The 17,601-nt window shown below is 37.4% G+C and overlaps 3 protein-coding genes across 3 annotated transcripts; all 3 read right to left on the bottom strand.

The window, feature by feature from the left end:
• Positions 1-4,785: 4,785 nt before the first annotated feature.
• On the bottom strand, positions 4,786-8,292 carry LOC124885311 (LRR receptor-like serine/threonine-protein kinase FLS2). Its single transcript, XM_047412929.1, has 5 exons — positions 8,268-8,292; positions 6,088-6,511; positions 5,491-5,973; positions 4,987-5,443; positions 4,786-4,863 (listed from the first exon to the last, which is right to left on the bottom strand). The coding sequence occupies exons 1-5, from the start codon at positions 8,290-8,292 to the stop codon at positions 4,786-4,788; spliced, it is 1,467 nt and encodes a 488-aa protein (XP_047268885.1).
• Positions 8,293-13,795: 5,503 nt separating this feature from the next.
• LOC107871544 (receptor kinase-like protein Xa21) lies at positions 13,796-14,538 on the bottom strand. Its single transcript, XM_047412928.1, has 2 exons — positions 14,331-14,538; positions 13,796-14,142 (listed from the first exon to the last, which is right to left on the bottom strand). The coding sequence occupies exons 1-2, from the start codon at positions 14,536-14,538 to the stop codon at positions 13,796-13,798; spliced, it is 555 nt and encodes a 184-aa protein (XP_047268884.1).
• A 156-nt stretch (positions 14,539-14,694) lies between these two features.
• On the bottom strand, positions 14,695-17,227 carry LOC124885157 (probable LRR receptor-like serine/threonine-protein kinase At3g47570). The gene is made up of 2 exons (XM_047412927.1): positions 16,140-17,227; positions 14,695-16,063 (listed from the first exon to the last, which is right to left on the bottom strand). Exons 1-2 carry the CDS (start codon positions 17,225-17,227, stop codon positions 14,695-14,697), a joined length of 2,457 nt encoding a protein of 818 aa, XP_047268883.1.
• Between the last annotated feature and the right edge of the window lie 374 nt (positions 17,228-17,601).

Below are 17,601 nucleotides of genomic sequence, written 5' to 3'. Positions count from 1 at the left end.
GTGTGATCCTATGTCAAATGGAACAGGAAGAAAATTAGCTCCACGAAGTCTTGAGTCCTTCATCATGAGGAATGTACAATAAAGTGGAGTTGTATGCTGGGCAAGTGTACAAAAATACGTGGCACACATGCTCGGGGAAAGTTAGTGTTGTAAAACATTTCATAAGTGATCTTGATCATGCACTTTCGCATTGCATGCTATGTATTAGCATTTTCAAGAATTGATATGATGAAGGGATTTCATTCTGATATCCAAACATTGTTTCATCCTTTGTTTACCCCCATTTGGGCCTTAGTGTTATTTTCTTTCATACCCCTCTTTTGGAATCAAGATAGAGTCAACAAAATTCAAAAAATGTGTCAAAAAAGAAAGAAAAGATGAGTGTCAAGAAAAATAAAGTCAGAAAAGTCCCAAAGAGAAAAAGAGTCAACAAAAATAAGAAAAAAAATAGAATCAAGTGAAAGAACAAGCTGCCAGAACTACGCATAACCTGATTCTCCTCACTCAGGGGTAAGATACGTAGGCTGCCCTACTAAGCGCTCGGTCCAACCAAATAAATAGTTTAGAATAGCCCAGTCAAATGAAACTGGGGCATGAGTTAATCATCATTGTTTGAGTTGATTCCAAAAGTTGTAAGTCCCATTTCAGGTGTCGTTTGGGCCTCATGCTACCCTTTCTTTATAACCCTATCCAAAAGCCAAGTTACAACCAAAGAAAGACCTTGAGATCAATCTTTGAGAATGTTAAGGCTAAGCATGCAATAGATGTGATGGTGCATTTTGGGAACTACTTGTCTTCCTTAGCATAAGGAATCAGGAGAGAAATGAAAAATGAGAGAGTCTTATTGGTGAAAACCCTCACGGGCACCGTAAGATGATGGTAAGTTAAGAGAGATAAAAATGAGAGATTTTTATTAGTGAAAACTCTCACGAGCACTATAAGACGACTTTGAGTTAAGGAAAACGAAAATAAGAGAGTCTCATTAGTGGAAAACCCTTACAGACACCATAAGGCAATGGTGAGTTGAGGAAAAGAAAATGAGAGAAGCTTGTTGGTGAAATCCTTCCAAGGCGACACTATCTGAATGGGGACTTAAATACAATTGATCTAAGGAAGCAACTCAGTTTCAAGTTCATTAACTTAACAACAATGAGTAGAAAGTTTGGATGAAAAGATCAAGCTGCTTAATCCAAAATGCATGGCATAATCATTAGTGTTGACTGTCATTTTTAGATGAATTTTTCATTTCATTATTTCAAATGGGGACATTCATTGTCTTTTCTTTCTTCTCTTTATTTTTATTTTATTTTTCTTGAGTTAGTTAACCAAATAAAAAAATCATTATCATTTTTCTCTTGTCTTTGAGTCAAGTCCGTATCAAAAATAAGTGAGAAAAGATTTCAAAGCTGGCCACCAGTTTCTTTGATTGCACAAAGCAAGACAATAGCCAACACATGAAAGAGACATGATTGTGAGCCCAAAAAGGGCATGCTGAAAGTTTTGTCAACAGACAAGTCTAGGAACCCATGGAAATACCAAAGCGCAAAGGGTTTATCTGAGAAACATGGCAAAGCAGAAATACTGTGTTTGTTTTAGAGTCACTCTTAATAACCTGAGTTTTGGTCAATTATACAGCAAGTCAATGATGCATACAAACGGTTGGAAGCAAGGTTAAATGTGATAATGGCAAGATCGTTTTCCATGAAAGCTAAAGCCACAAATGAACCACCATTTTTTTATACTCATAAGTTTTCTTTGCATGAAACAGGAACACATGTTACGTTCAAATCAAGGATTTCAAAGCCTAAACATCAAGGCCCGTAATTTCTCGCTTTTACAAATGCAGGAAGCAATGTTGCTGCACAGGTTTGATAATTAAATCATATTAATAATTCATCATCTTATATCCCTCGGAGACACACTTTCTGGTCCAGGGATTTCAATTTTCATTTGTTGGGTGATACACTTCTTAAATTAAACCTTCACTTTTAGAAGACGTACCTTTTAGTTGACTCATTCTCCTGATTCCTAGAAGACATACCTTTTAGTCAAGTCACTCCCTTTGATTCCTATAAGACGTACCTTTTAGTCGAGTCATTTCCCTTGACCCCTAGAAGACATACCTTTTAGTTGAGTTATTCCCCTTGACCCCTAGAAGACGTACCTTTTAGTTGAGTCGTTCCTTTGATTCCTATAAGACGTACCTTTTAGTCGAATCATTCCCCCTTGACCCCTAAAAAACATACCTTTTAGTCGAGTTGCTCCTTTGATTTCTATAAGACGTACCTTTTAGTCGAGTCATTTCTTGTAATTTTTATTTTTTGATGTAATGACAGAAACGCGGACCGGAACCTCGATGGGACCTCACTCGACTCTTCTAATCGGTTGTCCTTCTTCCTTCTGTTTCTTTCCATGAATAATGGTCGGGTCAAAATTTTATCTAGCTCTTACTTCTTTGACTGAAAACACTTTGTGTTTGCTCTCAAAGGGGGTATGATGTAGACACCTAATTTTGTCCCTCCCCAAAAGCATTTTTACCATTTTACCCCCGTCTTACTAAGTGCCTTCACCCGTGTAATTATACCCCACAAAAATACAAACAATAACAAAATTAAATAAATCCATTCCCTATCCTAACATACCATATCCTAACCAACTCATCCACCTCACTACCCTACCCCTACCCCTACCCCACCTCACTACCCTTCGCCATATACCCCTTCACATTTTCTTCTTTTTTGTAACAAACCATAACAAAATACACTCCACATAACAAATACAAGGACCCCACAGCATATTCCCCTGAACAGAATTGAGCACACAACTCACATAAAAAAAGATCCCCATTTCTCTAATCATGGGGGAAAACAATCATCTCCATCGTCACTCACCTGAGAGACTCCACTAACAAAACACAAAAATGGTCACACACAAGATCTTCCATTTTTCATTTCTTAGATAGGCTTCACTCTCAATTCACTGAAGATACTAACACACACATACATAGATTGACATGCACACACACACCTATTGGGATAGGGAGAAGGATCTGGTGAGACGAACACTGGATTCTGGTCGAGCTTCCCGGTAGGTTTCAGGTTTCCAATGAAATTATTGGCCAAAATTCTCTGGTACGTTGAACAGATCCAACCCAGTATCGATATCCCAGAAAGCTCCTTGTTTCTTTTTATTTTTAAGCGAATCCATACCAAAACTACTGAAACTCGCCGGAATCTATTTTGGGTTCTCTATTCTCACAATTCATTTTTATATCGGGTTTTGAAGTCTATGTGTTTATATCGAGCTTGGTTCATGGTTGAGGTTTGAGTCGAGGTCATCGGATCTGGGTTCCCCCAGTTTTAATTGGAATAATACCTTGATTTTGAAAGCGTGATCGGAGGTCCAATTCTGTCTCTTCTCACTTTTATTTTATTTACGTGTTTGATTTGTGTGAAGCATGACATGACATGAGTGTTTTTTGGTGATTTTGATTCATTGTTTGATTTTATTGTTATTGGTTATGGATCGTTCAAAGTAACAATTGTGAATTATCACGTTGGAACCTTGAGTTGAATTTGGGGGCGGGAATCGAAAATTGATAAAAGTAGATATTAGGGTATTTTGATTAATTGTTGATGTTGAACGTGATATGTCATCAAGAAGGTAGGCAAGCAGTAGGCCTCGGGTAGGCAAACTTAGAATTGGTGGTTTGTTGGAATGTTTGGAAATTGGAATACTTGTCGAATGTTTTGTTTAGCATATTTGAAAGTGTATTCATTTAGTCGGGGAATGCCCCGAAGCCATTTGTATTTACTCATAGGGGAATGCCCCAAAGAATTTTGTATGCAAAGGATGTTTGTGATCAAGTCCCGAGGCATCGGGTAGAGCCTAGTTTAGGTTAGTGTAGGTTTACATTTCTGTATTTTTTATTTTGGACTGTATAATTGGACTAAACATTAAATTTTGGATTTTTTTTGTTTTGTTTGTTGATTGATTGTTCTTTTGTGTGATTTTGTGTGGTTTATACATTCGTAATGTCAAATTAGCCGATACGCTCCACCAAGTGACCATGGTTGAACCACGGGATCGAGGAGTGCCTAACACCTTCCCCTCGGTCAACAGAATTCCTTAGCTGGAATCTCTGTTCGCAAACCAGTTGAAAGAGTCAAATCATTTTGAAAAGGATCTTGTAAAGGTGACTTGTCACACCGGATTATGTCAATTGACAACTCTGAATAAAAAATGTAAATAGTCCTTTTTGAAACAAATCTTCACTTTTTGTCACTTTACTAATAACAACCCTTTCAAACCTTTAAAACCAATACAATCTTTTTGGTAAATAAGGGGGTGTGACATCAGCTTCTAAATCATTATATGAAACATTGATACTTGTAAGGTGTAATAGATTTTCCAAAGACTTTGGAATGGTACCTGACAATGCATTTAAAGACAAATCCAAGAATTCCAAGTTTTTGAAGTTTGAAAGGGTGAATGGAATTGTTCCTGAAAACGAATTGTTCGATAGGTTGACAGATTTCAAGTTTTGGAGTTCCCCCAATATGCTTGTTACCTTACCCGATAAGTGGTTACCGGAAAGATTTAAATCTACAATGGCCTTCAGTTCTCCAATATTTGGTGGAATTTCTCCCTCTATAGAATTTCGTGACACGTTTAGAAAGAGAAGACATTTCATTTTCCAAAGGCTCAAGGGCAGTTTTGATGAAAATTTATTAGAACCCAAATAAAGGTGTTGAAGCATGCTAAGATTTCCTAAACATTCCGGGATCACTCCTGTGGCTCATTACGATCCATATCTAATTTGACCAAATTAGATAAATGGCATACCGCCTCCGCAATATGTCCCTGCAATTTACAGTTTCGTATTAACAGCCCTTGGAGTTGTTTAAGCTTACCAATCTCAGGGGGAATATTTCCCATCAAGTTGTTATGTTCAAAGACTAGGATAATAAGACCGCTCACCTATACCTGGGGGATGAGGCCATTGAGGTGGGTATCTCCTATATATAATATTTCAATTGTAGATGAAACATTCCCAATAGAATTGGGCAGAACACCATTCAATGGATTGGAGCCTACTTGTAGATATCGCAACATCCTACAGTCCACCAATGAATTGAATAATCGCAACTCATGTTCTGTTGGTTCATTGGTAAGTTGATTACTATGTAGGAGAAGTCTTTGCAACTCATGAAGATTTCCCAAATTAGTAGGAATAGTTCCTGTGAGAAAGTTGCCGGCTAGATCCAGTATCTTAAGATTGGAAGCATTTGTTATGAACAATGGAATTTCCCCTTCCAGCTGATTTCCCCCCAAGACAAGGGATATAAGGTTTGGAAGATGAAAACCGGTAGTGGTAGGAATTCTCCCCGAAAGGTTGTTCAAATTGAAACCAATGTATTTCAATGAAGATATGTTAAAATAGCTTCTGGAATTTGACGAATAAGTCTATTTGGAGAAAAGACTATTTACCACAAATTAGATAGCTTCGCCAATTCTGGAGGAATTGGCCCCTCCAAGTAATTGAGCGCACAATAAAGATTTCGCAGAGTGGATGTATTTCCCAATGAAGCAGGGATAGTACCTTTTATGGGATTATGACCAATATAAAACTCCTCGAGTTTGGATAAACAACCAATATTTCTTGGTATATCTCCAATTACATTGTTAAAAGATATGGACAATATTTTGAGTTGTGTGAGTTGGCATATGTTGGAAGGGATGTGACCAGAAATTTGGTTGTAAGACATACTTAAGACCTCAAGATTTGACACAATATTCCCTTCATCAAGCAAGAGAGGACCCGAAAGACTATTCAATGACACAGACATACCAACTAGCGATGAGATATTAAACAGTGCCGCGGGAATAGAACCTGTTAATTGATTGTCGATCAAGGACAAAAATGCAAGTTGACTCATATTACCGAATTTATTTGGAAGGTTGCCGCTAATTCTGTTCCCAGTCAAACCGAAATTCATCAACTTTGTCGCATTCCCAACAGATGGAGGGATTATACCCTTGAGGCTATTATTCCTCAGACTTAAGATTTTGAGTTCGGGTACATACCTTGGCCCTTTCCACATTTCACCACTAAATTCATTGAAAGCAAGTGAAATTTTTTGAACTCTCCGGTGTTGAAATACACTTGTCGGAATATTTCCTTTGAGTTGATTGTTCTGAATATCAATGACTCTCAGGCGAGGCAAGTGGCCAAGGCCATAAGGGATGCCCCCATGAAATAAGTTGTTCTTGAGATTGGGCTCTCTGAGAAAGGACAAATTGGCCAAAGACGGCGAAATTGTGCCTTGAAGTTGCAAATTAGGAAGAGCCAAGGCTACAACCCTTGGCCTTTTTAAACTGCAAGTGACACCGAACCAAGAGCAAAAAGAAGTAGTCTTGGTCCAATTATTCGCCAAAAAATTATTAGGACTTGTAATAAGATTTTGGAGAGCTAGTAGAGCTTCTTGATCAGTCTCATTAGAGAGTGCAGCTGATATCGAAACAGTAAAATATTGAACAAGAAATAGAAGAATCAATAAGATAATGATACAAGTGTGATCTCTTAGATGTACCCTTTTTATGTATGTCAAAGGCAACCGAGAGAAGGCCCGAGCTTAAGTGTGGGAGAAGCCAAATATCACCCCTATGTGTGCACTAAAGGGGTGGCCTTGAAGTCTATTCATTAAAAGGGCACCTTTGTCATTTTAAGTCTTTTGGGGAATGTAATATAAATAGAACCACTTAGGGTTTTATTCACTTAGTTGATCATATTTTGAGATTTGTAACATTTGCAACACTTTAGTTCTCTCTCAAGAGCTCCAACCGAATCTAGGGCTAGACAAGTGAAGATTCATTTGTGTTTACATATTGGCTTAAAACGTTGGTGTTTAGAGAAAGTAAAGGCCCTCTTGTGTCAACGTAGAGTTAGGTTTGTTTCGCGGATAGTGTTTAAGGGTCCAAGAGTGTAACAATTCTTGGGTTCTTAAGATTGTCCCTTCATTTTGTCTAACTATTTATCTTGTATCTCATTGAATCCGTGGTTCCTTGTTGTTGTTAATGTACCCGTAACCGTAATCTTGTTGTTTATGTATTGACATAGTGAAGCCGTGTGGGGCCTCTTCGATTCACTATAGTCCTTGTAATCTTGTATTCTCCATCTACTTTGTTGAATATAGTTGTTGTTGTCTTGAAAACATAGAGAAGCCAAGCGGGGCCTTTGATTCTCTATTGTTTTTGATCGTGTAGATCTCTTGAATCCATGTTGTGTGTTCAATCTTATATCATTTGGTATTAGATCTTGTGGTTGATTTTGTTCCAACAAAATCAATCTTGGGCATGGTAGTTGAAAAATACAAAAAAAAAATTGTTGAAATCTGAAAATTCCAAAAAAAAAAAAAAAAGAGGAGAAATTTGTCCAGCTTGTTCTTGGCTGAGAAAATGGTGTTGTGTTGTTGTCTTGGTCGAAATTGGTTGTAGATCTTCAAAAGATTTTAATTGTTTATTTTGTTTCTTGTGTTGGTTCCTTTCTCATCAACACAAGTGTCCAAATCTAAAGTTGAGCTTGTAATATTGACTATTGTTGTGTTGACTTGAAGTTGGCCATGTGTTGAACCTTGTTGTTAAAGATTGGTGGTCGATTGGTGGTGGTGTTGTCATGTTCATGAAGATTGTTATTGTGTTCATATTATTCTTCACCTAGTCTTATAACTTAAACTACAAAATGTGCAAACTTGATTCAAAAAGGTGAAGATAAAAGTTCTAAAGTTTGTTGGTGAGAAGACTTGAACCATCACTTCATAGACTTTTCAACTACTATCCTTAAATCAAGGAGCCTTGTTTGGTGGAAATAGTACAAGTCAAGATCATCCTTTTGAGAATAAACTTACAAAAAAACTCAAGACTTATACTTTCCCTCCAACACCAATTGCCTTTCATTCTAAATTCTGTGAAGGTTGAGAATTTCAAATTTGTGACTAAGTTGTGTGGGCCTGAGACAAATTACATGTTTCCATGTCACCACTTGCTACTGTTCATGTCAATAATTAAACTCAATTTGGATTTTTCTAGTTTCTACTTGTTGATTCTTGGTTTCATTAGTTGATCCTAGAACTAATTAACAAACTAGTAAACTCCTAGTAGATTGTCAAATAGTCCTTTGCATCCCTTGTTCGTGTCTACGTTTCTTTTGTGCTTTTGTCGTTTTTATAATCGTTGTGCTTCTTGGTTCAAGTCAGAACATTAATTACTTGAGTAATCCAACAAAGAATCCATTCCGACTAAGGAGTAGACTTACTCTTCAACTCACCACAACTACAAGCCGACTTGCAAACATTTGTGACATCAAGTGTGAGGCCACAATGTGAGTGGGAGAATAGTGAGGTTGTTTGAACTAACTTGTGTTTTGTTTTGTAGGTTTTGTGTTGTATTGTTGTATGTGACATATTGGACTGATTTGGTGACTTGTTGGATCGTAACTTGAAGGATTAATTCCGATACCATTAATATGGAACCTGAGGCTTCAAATGTTCAAACAATGGATAGTAATGCCATCAATCTCATTTTGGTTCGCCTTGAAACTATGTCCCAAGATGTGGCTAGCTTGAATGTGGGTCTTGAGAAACTAGATATGGATGTGGGATCAATGAGTGGGAGATTAGATCGTTTGCAAAGTCAAAGGAGTCGACCATCAACCCCTCAACACATTTCCCTGACCACTACTCCCGAGGCCTTGCACCAAATGTTCCATCCACCGAGACAACCCTCTAATGTCACAAATCGAACTCCACTATACCCCCTCACCCAAGACCATGAGAACAAAATGCAACCACTACTTTTCCAAGTTCAACAAGAAGGAATTGGAACCCAAATTCCACCCCACAACCCTAGCCCTCCAAACCAAACTCCACTTGGCCAAAGACCTTATTATCCACCAAATCCAAACCGGCCACTACAAGCTCCACTTAATCTAAATAGACCTATCCAACATGAAGGGTATGGTCCATTTGATGATAGTTACATGAGGGGGGAAGAGTTACGAGGTAGACATGTTGATCCAAGGGAGGTTCATGGACGAGAAGGAAGAGTTGGTCATTGGAACCAACAAGGGAACCAAATCCGTGAAGTAGGACTAAATACCATCAAAATGGGGCTTCCAATCTTCAAGGGTAAGAGTGATCCCAAAGAGTTTCTTGAATGGGAATCTTTATGTGAGAGGGTCTTCCAAGTCAATGATCTTACCGAAGAGAAGAAGAGTTGCTATGTGATTGCTCACTTTGAGGGTTATGCTACTACATGGTAGGAGTATGTTAAGAGTTTTGGCAATGTGTTGGTAGAGGGGCAGCCCCCTCCTTGGTTTCTGATAAGGTACCTCATGAGACAAAGGTACCTACCCAAAAGATATTATCAAGAGCTCCTTGCCAAGTTGTATAACTTGAGGCAAGGAAACAAAAGTGTCGTGGCTTACGACGATGAGTTCTAACAACTCATCTTGAAACTTGACCATAGAGGGGACCAAGTAAGTCATGACACCATAAGATTCAAGGTGGGGTTGAATATAGATATTACTTCACGGTTGAACTTAAACAAGTTTGACACAATTGATGTCATTTTCCAAGCCGCCTTGGAGATTGAGAGAGAGATACGGGAAAGGGCAGGCATCAAGTTCAAGGGGAAATTACCCTCAGATTGGCACAAGGACAATATTGACTCATCCAATGAGGAGAAACCTGAGTCCAAGCTGATCCAAGCTGAGACCAAGGCTTCCCAAAGGTGTCTTCCGAGAAACGGAGGTAAACCGAATTCTACTTCTCGTCCTAAAGGATTTCAATGTTTTAAATGTCAATGGTGGGGACACAAGGCTAATGAGTGCCCAAATCGGAGAAATATAATCCTTAGGGAAGGAAATTTGTATTAGTCTTGGTGATTAGGTGGGGCTTACATCAAATGAGTTTGATGAAAACACTCAAGAGGGAGAGCAAGAAGCTGAGGTAGAAATAGATGAAGGCGTGGAAGACATTTAGCCGGTTGATGGAGAGTGTGTAGTACCCTTATTTATGGAAAGGAGAATCATGATTAGTGATGGTTTAGAATAGGAAACCGAGGGTGAGGATGATGAAGAAGAGGAGGATCCGAGAGTTCAAGAAGTGGGATTTGTCCACAAAGATCCTTTGATGCTTACTAACCGAGATGCTAGCACTTTACCTAGCATCCATTCTTCTTATTTATAGGTTGAAGGACATCCAAGCCCAAGGATAAATCTTGATGATCTCATGACACCCTTTGTTGAATATCCTAACCTTGGGAGGAACCGAGAAAAGATTATTCGAAGAGGAGAGCTTGCGGGTGAAGATTGCTTGAGTTTGAGGTCAAACTCCTCTCAAGATGGAGAGGATGATACAAGTGTGATCTCATAGATGGATCCTTTTTTTGTATGTCAAATGCAACCGAGAGAAGGCCCGATATTAAGTGTGGGAGAAGCCAAAAATCACCCCTATGTGTGCACTAAAGGGGTGGCCTTGAAGCCTTATTCATTAAAAGGGTACCTTTGTCATTTTAAGTCTTTTGGGGAATGTAATATAAATAGAACCACTTAGGGTTTTATTCACTTAGTTGATCACATTTTGAGATTTGTAACATTTGCAACACTTTAGTTCTCTCTCAAGAGCTCCAACCGAATCTAGGGCTAGACAAGTGAAGATTCACTTGTGTTTGCATATTGGCTTGAAACGTTGGTGTTTAGAGGAGGTAAAGGCCCTCTTGTGTCAACGTAGAGTTAGGTTTGTTTCGTGGATAGTGTTTAAGGGTCCAAGAGTGTAACAATTCTTGGGTTCTTAAGATTGTTCCTTCATTTGGTCTAACTATTTATCTTGTATCTCATTGAATCCGTGGTTCCTTGTTGTTGTTAATGTACCCGTAACCTTCTTGTTGTTGTAATCTTGTTGTTTATGTATTGACATAGTGAAGCCGTGTGGGGCCTCTTCGATTCACTATAGTCCTTGTAATCTTGTATTCTCCATCTACTTTGTTGAATATTGTTGTTGTTGTCTTGAAAACATAGAGAAGCCGAGCGGGGCCTTTGATTCTCTATTGTTGTTGATCTTGTAGATCTCTTGAATCCGTGTTGTGTGTTCGATCTTGTATTTGATAATGTGCTTCTCCATTTGTTTTTTATTTGTTTTGTTGGCATATTTTCACCATTATATAGCAATATCCATCAGCGCATAATGATTAAACAATAAGATAAACTGAAACAGACGCCATCAGTTTTTTACCACCAAAATTTAATTGGATACGGTTCCTGTGTCATACATGATACAATCATATTATTCTAACACAGTGTTAAGAATTAGTATAAGCAATTTATTATAATCATATCACTCACAACCTTGACTATTTCCAAAATGCTTTTCAGAACCTTAATTTGACTATTTCCAGGATCATCTGGTTTATAGAATGATAAAATTTACTCTCCGTATATAAATTTGTTTTACTTATACAATTATTGTCTAGTTTCAGTATAAAATTTAGCGTGGTTAACGTATTCTCTCAATAAATAATACAGTGCTTCATTTCTGACATTAAACTCCAAATGAGTTGTGTCGAGTCATTTAAAGTCTTTACTTCTTGACTTGACTAATTGCGGTAAACAAATTCCACACGTATCATGGAGTTTACTTCACAGAGCAATTGTATTGTCCAAGTCAAATTTGGTTATATGATGTAGTTAATTTTTAACTCTAACTTGAATTTGAATTTTTCAACTAAAAAACAGCTTCCCTCACTAAACTTTAAATGTCCAAACACAACTTAAAATTTTAAATATCCTTTTCCAAGTTACCATCAAATGCTAGTTTTCTCAAATATTACCCAAAATCATGTCTAAACACCTACTCTAGCTGGTTTATTTTCTTCAAATTAAAATGACGTTTCTAAGTTCACATGTTTCAGTTGGAAGGCAGTCAAACAAGCAATAAAATTTATAAAATATGTTCCGTAAAAAAAGTTGAGTAGTACATTCCTTTTCACATTTTCTCTCAAACTTTCATTTCACATAAAAAGGTTGCCTTTGAGAAACCATATCTGTCGAGCCGCCCCTGCAAGTCTTTACGGCAAATGCAAGAATTCCCCACCTATAAAGAGGCATGAAAAATAAAATCTAATGAGAGAACAAGCCAACTTAAAACTGCTAGTAAATCATTTATAGGGGTCGCGTGGTTTCAAGTATGGTAAAATTAATCGCCTGATATAATTTAGATTACTTATAATATGTCTAGTTTTGAATATAAATCTTTGCATAGCTGTTGTAACCTCCAAATAACTAAACCAAAGTTTGATTTCCGATATTAAAGTTTGTGTGAGTTATATGTGCAGAGTTCAATATCAGAAACTGATTATGACGTTCCATAATTTTATTTTTCAGGTAAGAAAAGTGAGTCAATACTGAAGTGTTAAAGGACAAAAAAAAATGAAAACAAAAAGAGGATCAACTGATCAGATTAATAGACATACTGTGTACACATATCAAAACAGTAGAGTCAAAATATTGTTGCTCAATTACATAATTCTTGGTATTTTTCAGTTGATTAATACCATTAATGGATCATGCTTTGCTGCTTTTGTCTGTTGATCCATCTAACTACTTAGCATAAGAACTACAGATGACAGTAATGGCATATCGCTGCATGGATACAGAGAAGGTGATACAAGAAGTACAAGGACAACACGAAACACACTTCAAAATCAGTCTACAAGATCAAAGATCCGAGGACCCTTTTGAAGACCACACTCGGATTGAACAAACAACAACAATAACACAATGTATTGATGTGTTTAACACCTAAAAATAGCTAACAACAAACTATGTTAACAATAACAAGATGTAGAACAACGACAATGGAACAAGAACAACAAGTCACGGATTTGAATTACAAGAACACAAACAAATGATTACAACATAAACAAAATGGATAGATAGTTAGACCTTGGTTGGTATAATCTTAAGAATCCAAGAATATGGTAATCTTAGACCCTTAACACTACACACAACGGTTAACCTAACTCCTACGTTGACACAAGAGGAACTTTACCTCCTCTAAACACCAACGTAACAAGCCAACATTGCAATACAAGTGATATCTACACTTGTTGCCCTCATTTCGGTGTGGTGGCTATTCCAAGCCCTACAACTAAAGGTGTTTCAGGTTTTCAAGTCTTACATCAATAAACAACTTACAATTGCCATCAAAGTCTAATGAATGAAACCCTAAAAGGTTCTATTTATAGATATAACAAAAATAGTGTGAAATGTCCATAATACACCTCAAGGGTGATGTGCCCATCAAGTGCAAGAAATGGGCTGATTTTGGTGTGTTTAGGCCCTCTTTTACACTTCACTTGTGCACTTCCTTGGACGGATTCATTACGCACTCATTCACGTCCATCCTTGTGGTTGTACTTGTATCAGCAGGCCAATATGAGTCTGAAATTGATTTATCCATTAGTCAAGTCCTTTGCTTTCCATCCAGAGCTGTGATGCCTAAAATCATACAAGCACTCAAAATATAATTACAAATTTTTATTTTTATTTTTTAAAAAAAAATGAGCAAAATAGGTTCAAATGAAATTACAAATGCTGGGAATACAACTCTTTGAATTACAAGCACTGCATGACTCCAAGTAGTACCATACAACAAATTTACTAAAGAAAACAAGTAAACAAAAAGCAACATATCAACTTGCAGATGAGAAACAACACCGCTTGAAGAGATACTAGCTTCTACGTTTCCAGAAATGTGTTCTTGATTTTGTTAAGCCTCTTGACTACGTCTTCCATGGTTATTCTTGATTCTGGATTTTCCTTGGTGCAATATAAAGCCAACTCGACCATGGCAGCTATGCAGATTTCACCTTTAGAAGTGATCTGTTCTTCCTCAAGAAAAAGATTGGCATCCACAACTTCCATGATAGTTCCTGAAAATGATTGTGTTATCCATTTCCTCAAGTCTAGATTTTCATTGAATATCTCTTCATCTGTTGGCCCTCTTTTGGTCAAAACCTCCATCAACATGATGCCGTAACTATAAACATCACTACTTGTGGATACTGTTCCCTCCAAGCCATATTCTTAGAAAAGGAATGAAATGAAAAAAGTTAATTGAAATGTAACACCAATTTTGTACAAATAAATACTTGCTTTTTCACTTCTAGAATTTGGAGATGCATTATTATGATAAAAAAATCCCAGAGTGCCAATGTCTTGGTGTGTGCCATAGACTTTCTTACCGCTAAAATTTTGGAGATGCCAAAATCACCAACATGAGCCACCATATCTTCATCCAAAAGAATGTTTGATGGCTTTAGGTCGCAGTGAACTATCGGAGTTGCATTACAATGATATAGATATTCAATTGCCATAGCTGCATCAAGCATCACAATATATTGCAGAACAAAGGCTCTTATATACTCACTAGAACAAGTAGTAATCACAGGGATAAGATTTCTATGTCTAACATTTCTCATCACTTCGCATTCGGTATCAAACTTCTTGCATACTTGCTCATTTTCCAAATCCAAAACCTTTATGGCCACCACAGTTCCGCTAGATAATGTTGTTTTGTACACAGAGCTAGAACTTCCCACACCGATTAAATTTGATCCATCAAAATTACTTGTTCCTCATTGAATCTCATGATAAGAAATCAATGGATAAGTGTTAATCTCCGGAACCTTTTCAACATCTTTGGACTTTGCTATCTTCTTCCTTTTCATTATCCAAATCGAGACCAACAAGAATATTATAAAGGAAGAAGTAACCACTGGAATAACAATTTTTAGCACAAGCTTCTTAGACTTTGATTGTTGTCCAGATTTAGTTATAGGGCAAGGAAGAACCTCCAATATGTGCATTCCACATAGACCTTTATTCCCAACAAATGATTGCAAAGTGGAATTTGCAAACACGCCACCACTTGGTATCTCACCATCTAAAACATTATATGAAACATTAATGCTTTTAAGGTATGACAGTTTTTCCAAGGACTTAGGAATAGTACCTGACAAGTCATATAAAGACAGATCCCAGTATTCTATGCTTATCAAATTGGAAAAGGAAAATGGAATTTGGCCGGAAAATGAATTGTTTGATAGATCAAGATACTGAAGGTGCAGGAGTTCCCCCAGTCTACTTGGTATTACGCCTGAAAGGTTGTTACTGGAAAGGTTTAGTTCTAGAATGGCCTTCAGTTCTCCAATATCTGGTGTAACTTCTCCCTCTATAGAATTTCGTGACACATCAAAATAGAGAAGACCACTCATTTTCCAAAGGCTCAAAGGAATCTTTGATGAAAATTTGTTAGAACCCAACGAAAGGTCTAGTAGCATGCTTAGATTGCCTATGCATTCTGGGATCTCTCCAGACAGCTCATTAACTTGCAGAAATAACTTAACCAAGTTAGATAAATGGCATACCGCCTCTGAAATATGCCTCTGTAATTTATTGTTACTTAGAGATAGACCTTGGAGTTGCTTTAGCTTACCAATCTCAGAAGGAATATTTCCCATCAAGTTGTTATTTTTAAAGACTAGGGTAATAAGACCACTTATGTTGCCTGTACTAGCGGGTATGAAGCCACTGATGTGTGCATCTGCTAAATTTACTGCTTCAGTAGTAGATGAAAGGTTCCCAATCGAATTGGGAAGAATGCCATTCAACGGATTATAACCTACTTCTAGATATCGCAACATTCTACAGTCTGCCAAAGAATTGAAAAATTGCAACTCATGCTCTCTTGGTTCATTCATAAGTTGATTACTAGTTAGGAACAGTCCACGCAGCTCACGGAGATTTCCCAAATTAGTTGGAATAGTTCCTTTGAGAAAGTTATTTTCTAATCCCACCGCTTCAATCTTGGAAGCATTTGTTATGAACAATAGAGTTTCCCCTTCCAGCTGATTTTCGCCCAAGAGAAGCAGTTTAAGGTTTGGAAGATGAAGATCTGTAGCGGCCGGAACTGTCCCCGAAAGGTTGTTGAAATTGACAGTTATCCTTTTCAAAGAAGATATATTGAAATAGCCTCTGGAATTTGACCACTAAGATAATGTTATGGCCAAAGCCTAATAGCCTCAAATTTGATAGCTTCCCCAATTCTGGTGGAATTGGCCCCTCCAAGCTATTTCTTGTACAGTCAACATATTGCAGAGTGAAAATATTGCCAATCGAAGTGGGAATGGTCTCTTTAATTGGAGTATCACCAATATAAAACTCCTCGAGATTGGATAAACAACCAATATTTCTGGGTATCTCTCCAGTTATGTTGTTCAAAGATAGGGACAAAACTTGGAGCTCTCTGAGTTGACATATGTTAGAAGGAATGCAACCAGAAATTTGGTTGTTAGATACACTTAAAAACTCTAGATTTGACACAATATTCCCTTCATTAAGCAAGAGAGAACCGGAAAGTCTATTTAATGCCAGAGACACAGTAACCAGCGACGAGATATTAAATAGCGATGTAGAAATGGAACCTGTTAATTGATTATCATATAAGGACAAAAATGCAAGCTGGCTCAGGTTACCGATCTCTTTTGGAAGGTTGCCTCTGATTCTATTCCCAGCCAAACTGAAGTTGATCAACTTTGTGGCATTTCCAACTGAAGAAGGGATTATACCCGTGAGGCTATTGTTCCCCAGATTTAAAGCTCTTAGCTCTGGTACATACCATGGCCCTGTCCATATTTCACCACCGAGTTTATTGAAACCCAATGAAATTTTTGGAACTCTTTGATGTTGAAATAGACTTGTTGGGATACTTCCTTGGAGCTGATTGTTTCTAACATCAATCACTCGCAAGAGAGGAAAGTGACCAAGTCCGAAAGGAATGCCATCATGGAAGCTGTTGTTCTCGGGATTGAGCACACTGAGAAAGGACAAATTGGCCAAAGAGGAGGAAATTGTGCCTTGAAGTTGCATATTGGGAAGCTCCAAGGCTACAACCCTTTGCCTTTTTGGACTGCAAGTGACACTGAACCAAGAGCAAAATGAAGTATTCTTAGTCCAATTATCCGCCAAAACATGACTAGAACTAGTAACAAGATTTTTGAAAGCTAGTAGAGCTTGTTGATCTGTTTCATTTGAGGAAGCAGCTGATATAGAAAGAAAGTAGTATTGAAATAGAAAGAGAAGAAACAATAAGTAAATGTGATTCTCCATGCTGTTATTATGCACTGCTTCTAAGGGATTTTGAAAATTAATTTGTTTGATTGATTGCCAAAGTTACTGCATTATATATTTTATTTTTTCGTTTAAAAATCAGGTGTTATGTCATCAAACAAGTAGCCAAATATATCACTTTCTGGCTTGAATGACGATCTTTTTGTGTAATGCCCCATAAAATGTGTGCACGTGCTAGCCCCTAGTGGTGTACTCAGCCTTGGAAACTTGAAAATATTCTAAGTGTCAAGAGACTTAGTCTCATTTTTAGCTCTTAATCTTCGGGGATTTTATTTTCGATCCTCCCGATCTCCGATTTTAGATTTTCTTGTTGCGTTGCGATGGGGCAAAGTCGTAGTACATCTCGGGTGAGT

Source organism: Capsicum annuum, chromosome 5 (genome assembly GCF_002878395.1).
Source record: "Capsicum annuum cultivar UCD-10X-F1 chromosome 5, UCD10Xv1.1, whole genome shotgun sequence".
In the NCBI taxonomy this organism is placed as follows: domain Eukaryota; kingdom Viridiplantae; phylum Streptophyta; class Magnoliopsida; order Solanales; family Solanaceae; genus Capsicum; species Capsicum annuum.
Note: the sequence above shows the minus strand (reverse complement) of the source record. Positions and strands in the feature narration are given on the sequence as shown.

Coding starts and splice junctions, on each gene's coding strand:
- LOC124885311 (XM_047412929.1), bottom strand. CDS start 8,292: ATGGATTCTTTGTTGGATTACTCAA. Junction 6,512..8,267: donor TTCTTTGTTGGATTACTCAA/GTAATTAATGTT, acceptor TTTCGATATCAG/CTGCACTCTCTAATGAGACT. Junction 5,444..5,490: donor GCGAAGCTATCTAATTTGTG/GTAAATAGTCTT, acceptor AAATTCCAGAAG/CTATTTTAACATATCTTCAT.
- LOC107871544 (XM_047412928.1), bottom strand. CDS start 14,538: ATGAGAAATGTTAGACATAGAAATCTTATCCCTGTGATTACTACTTGT. Junction 14,143..14,330: donor AGATATGGTGGCTCATGTTG/GTGATTTTGGCA, acceptor TCCTTTTCTAAG/AATATGGCTTGGAGGGAACA.
- LOC124885157 (XM_047412927.1), bottom strand. CDS start 17,227: ATGGAGAATCACATTTACTTATTGTTTCTTCTCTTTCTATTTCAATAC. Junction 16,064..16,139: donor GGGAAGCTATCAAATTTGAG/GCTATTAGGCTT, acceptor TTCTTTGAAAAG/GATAACTGTCAATTTCAACA.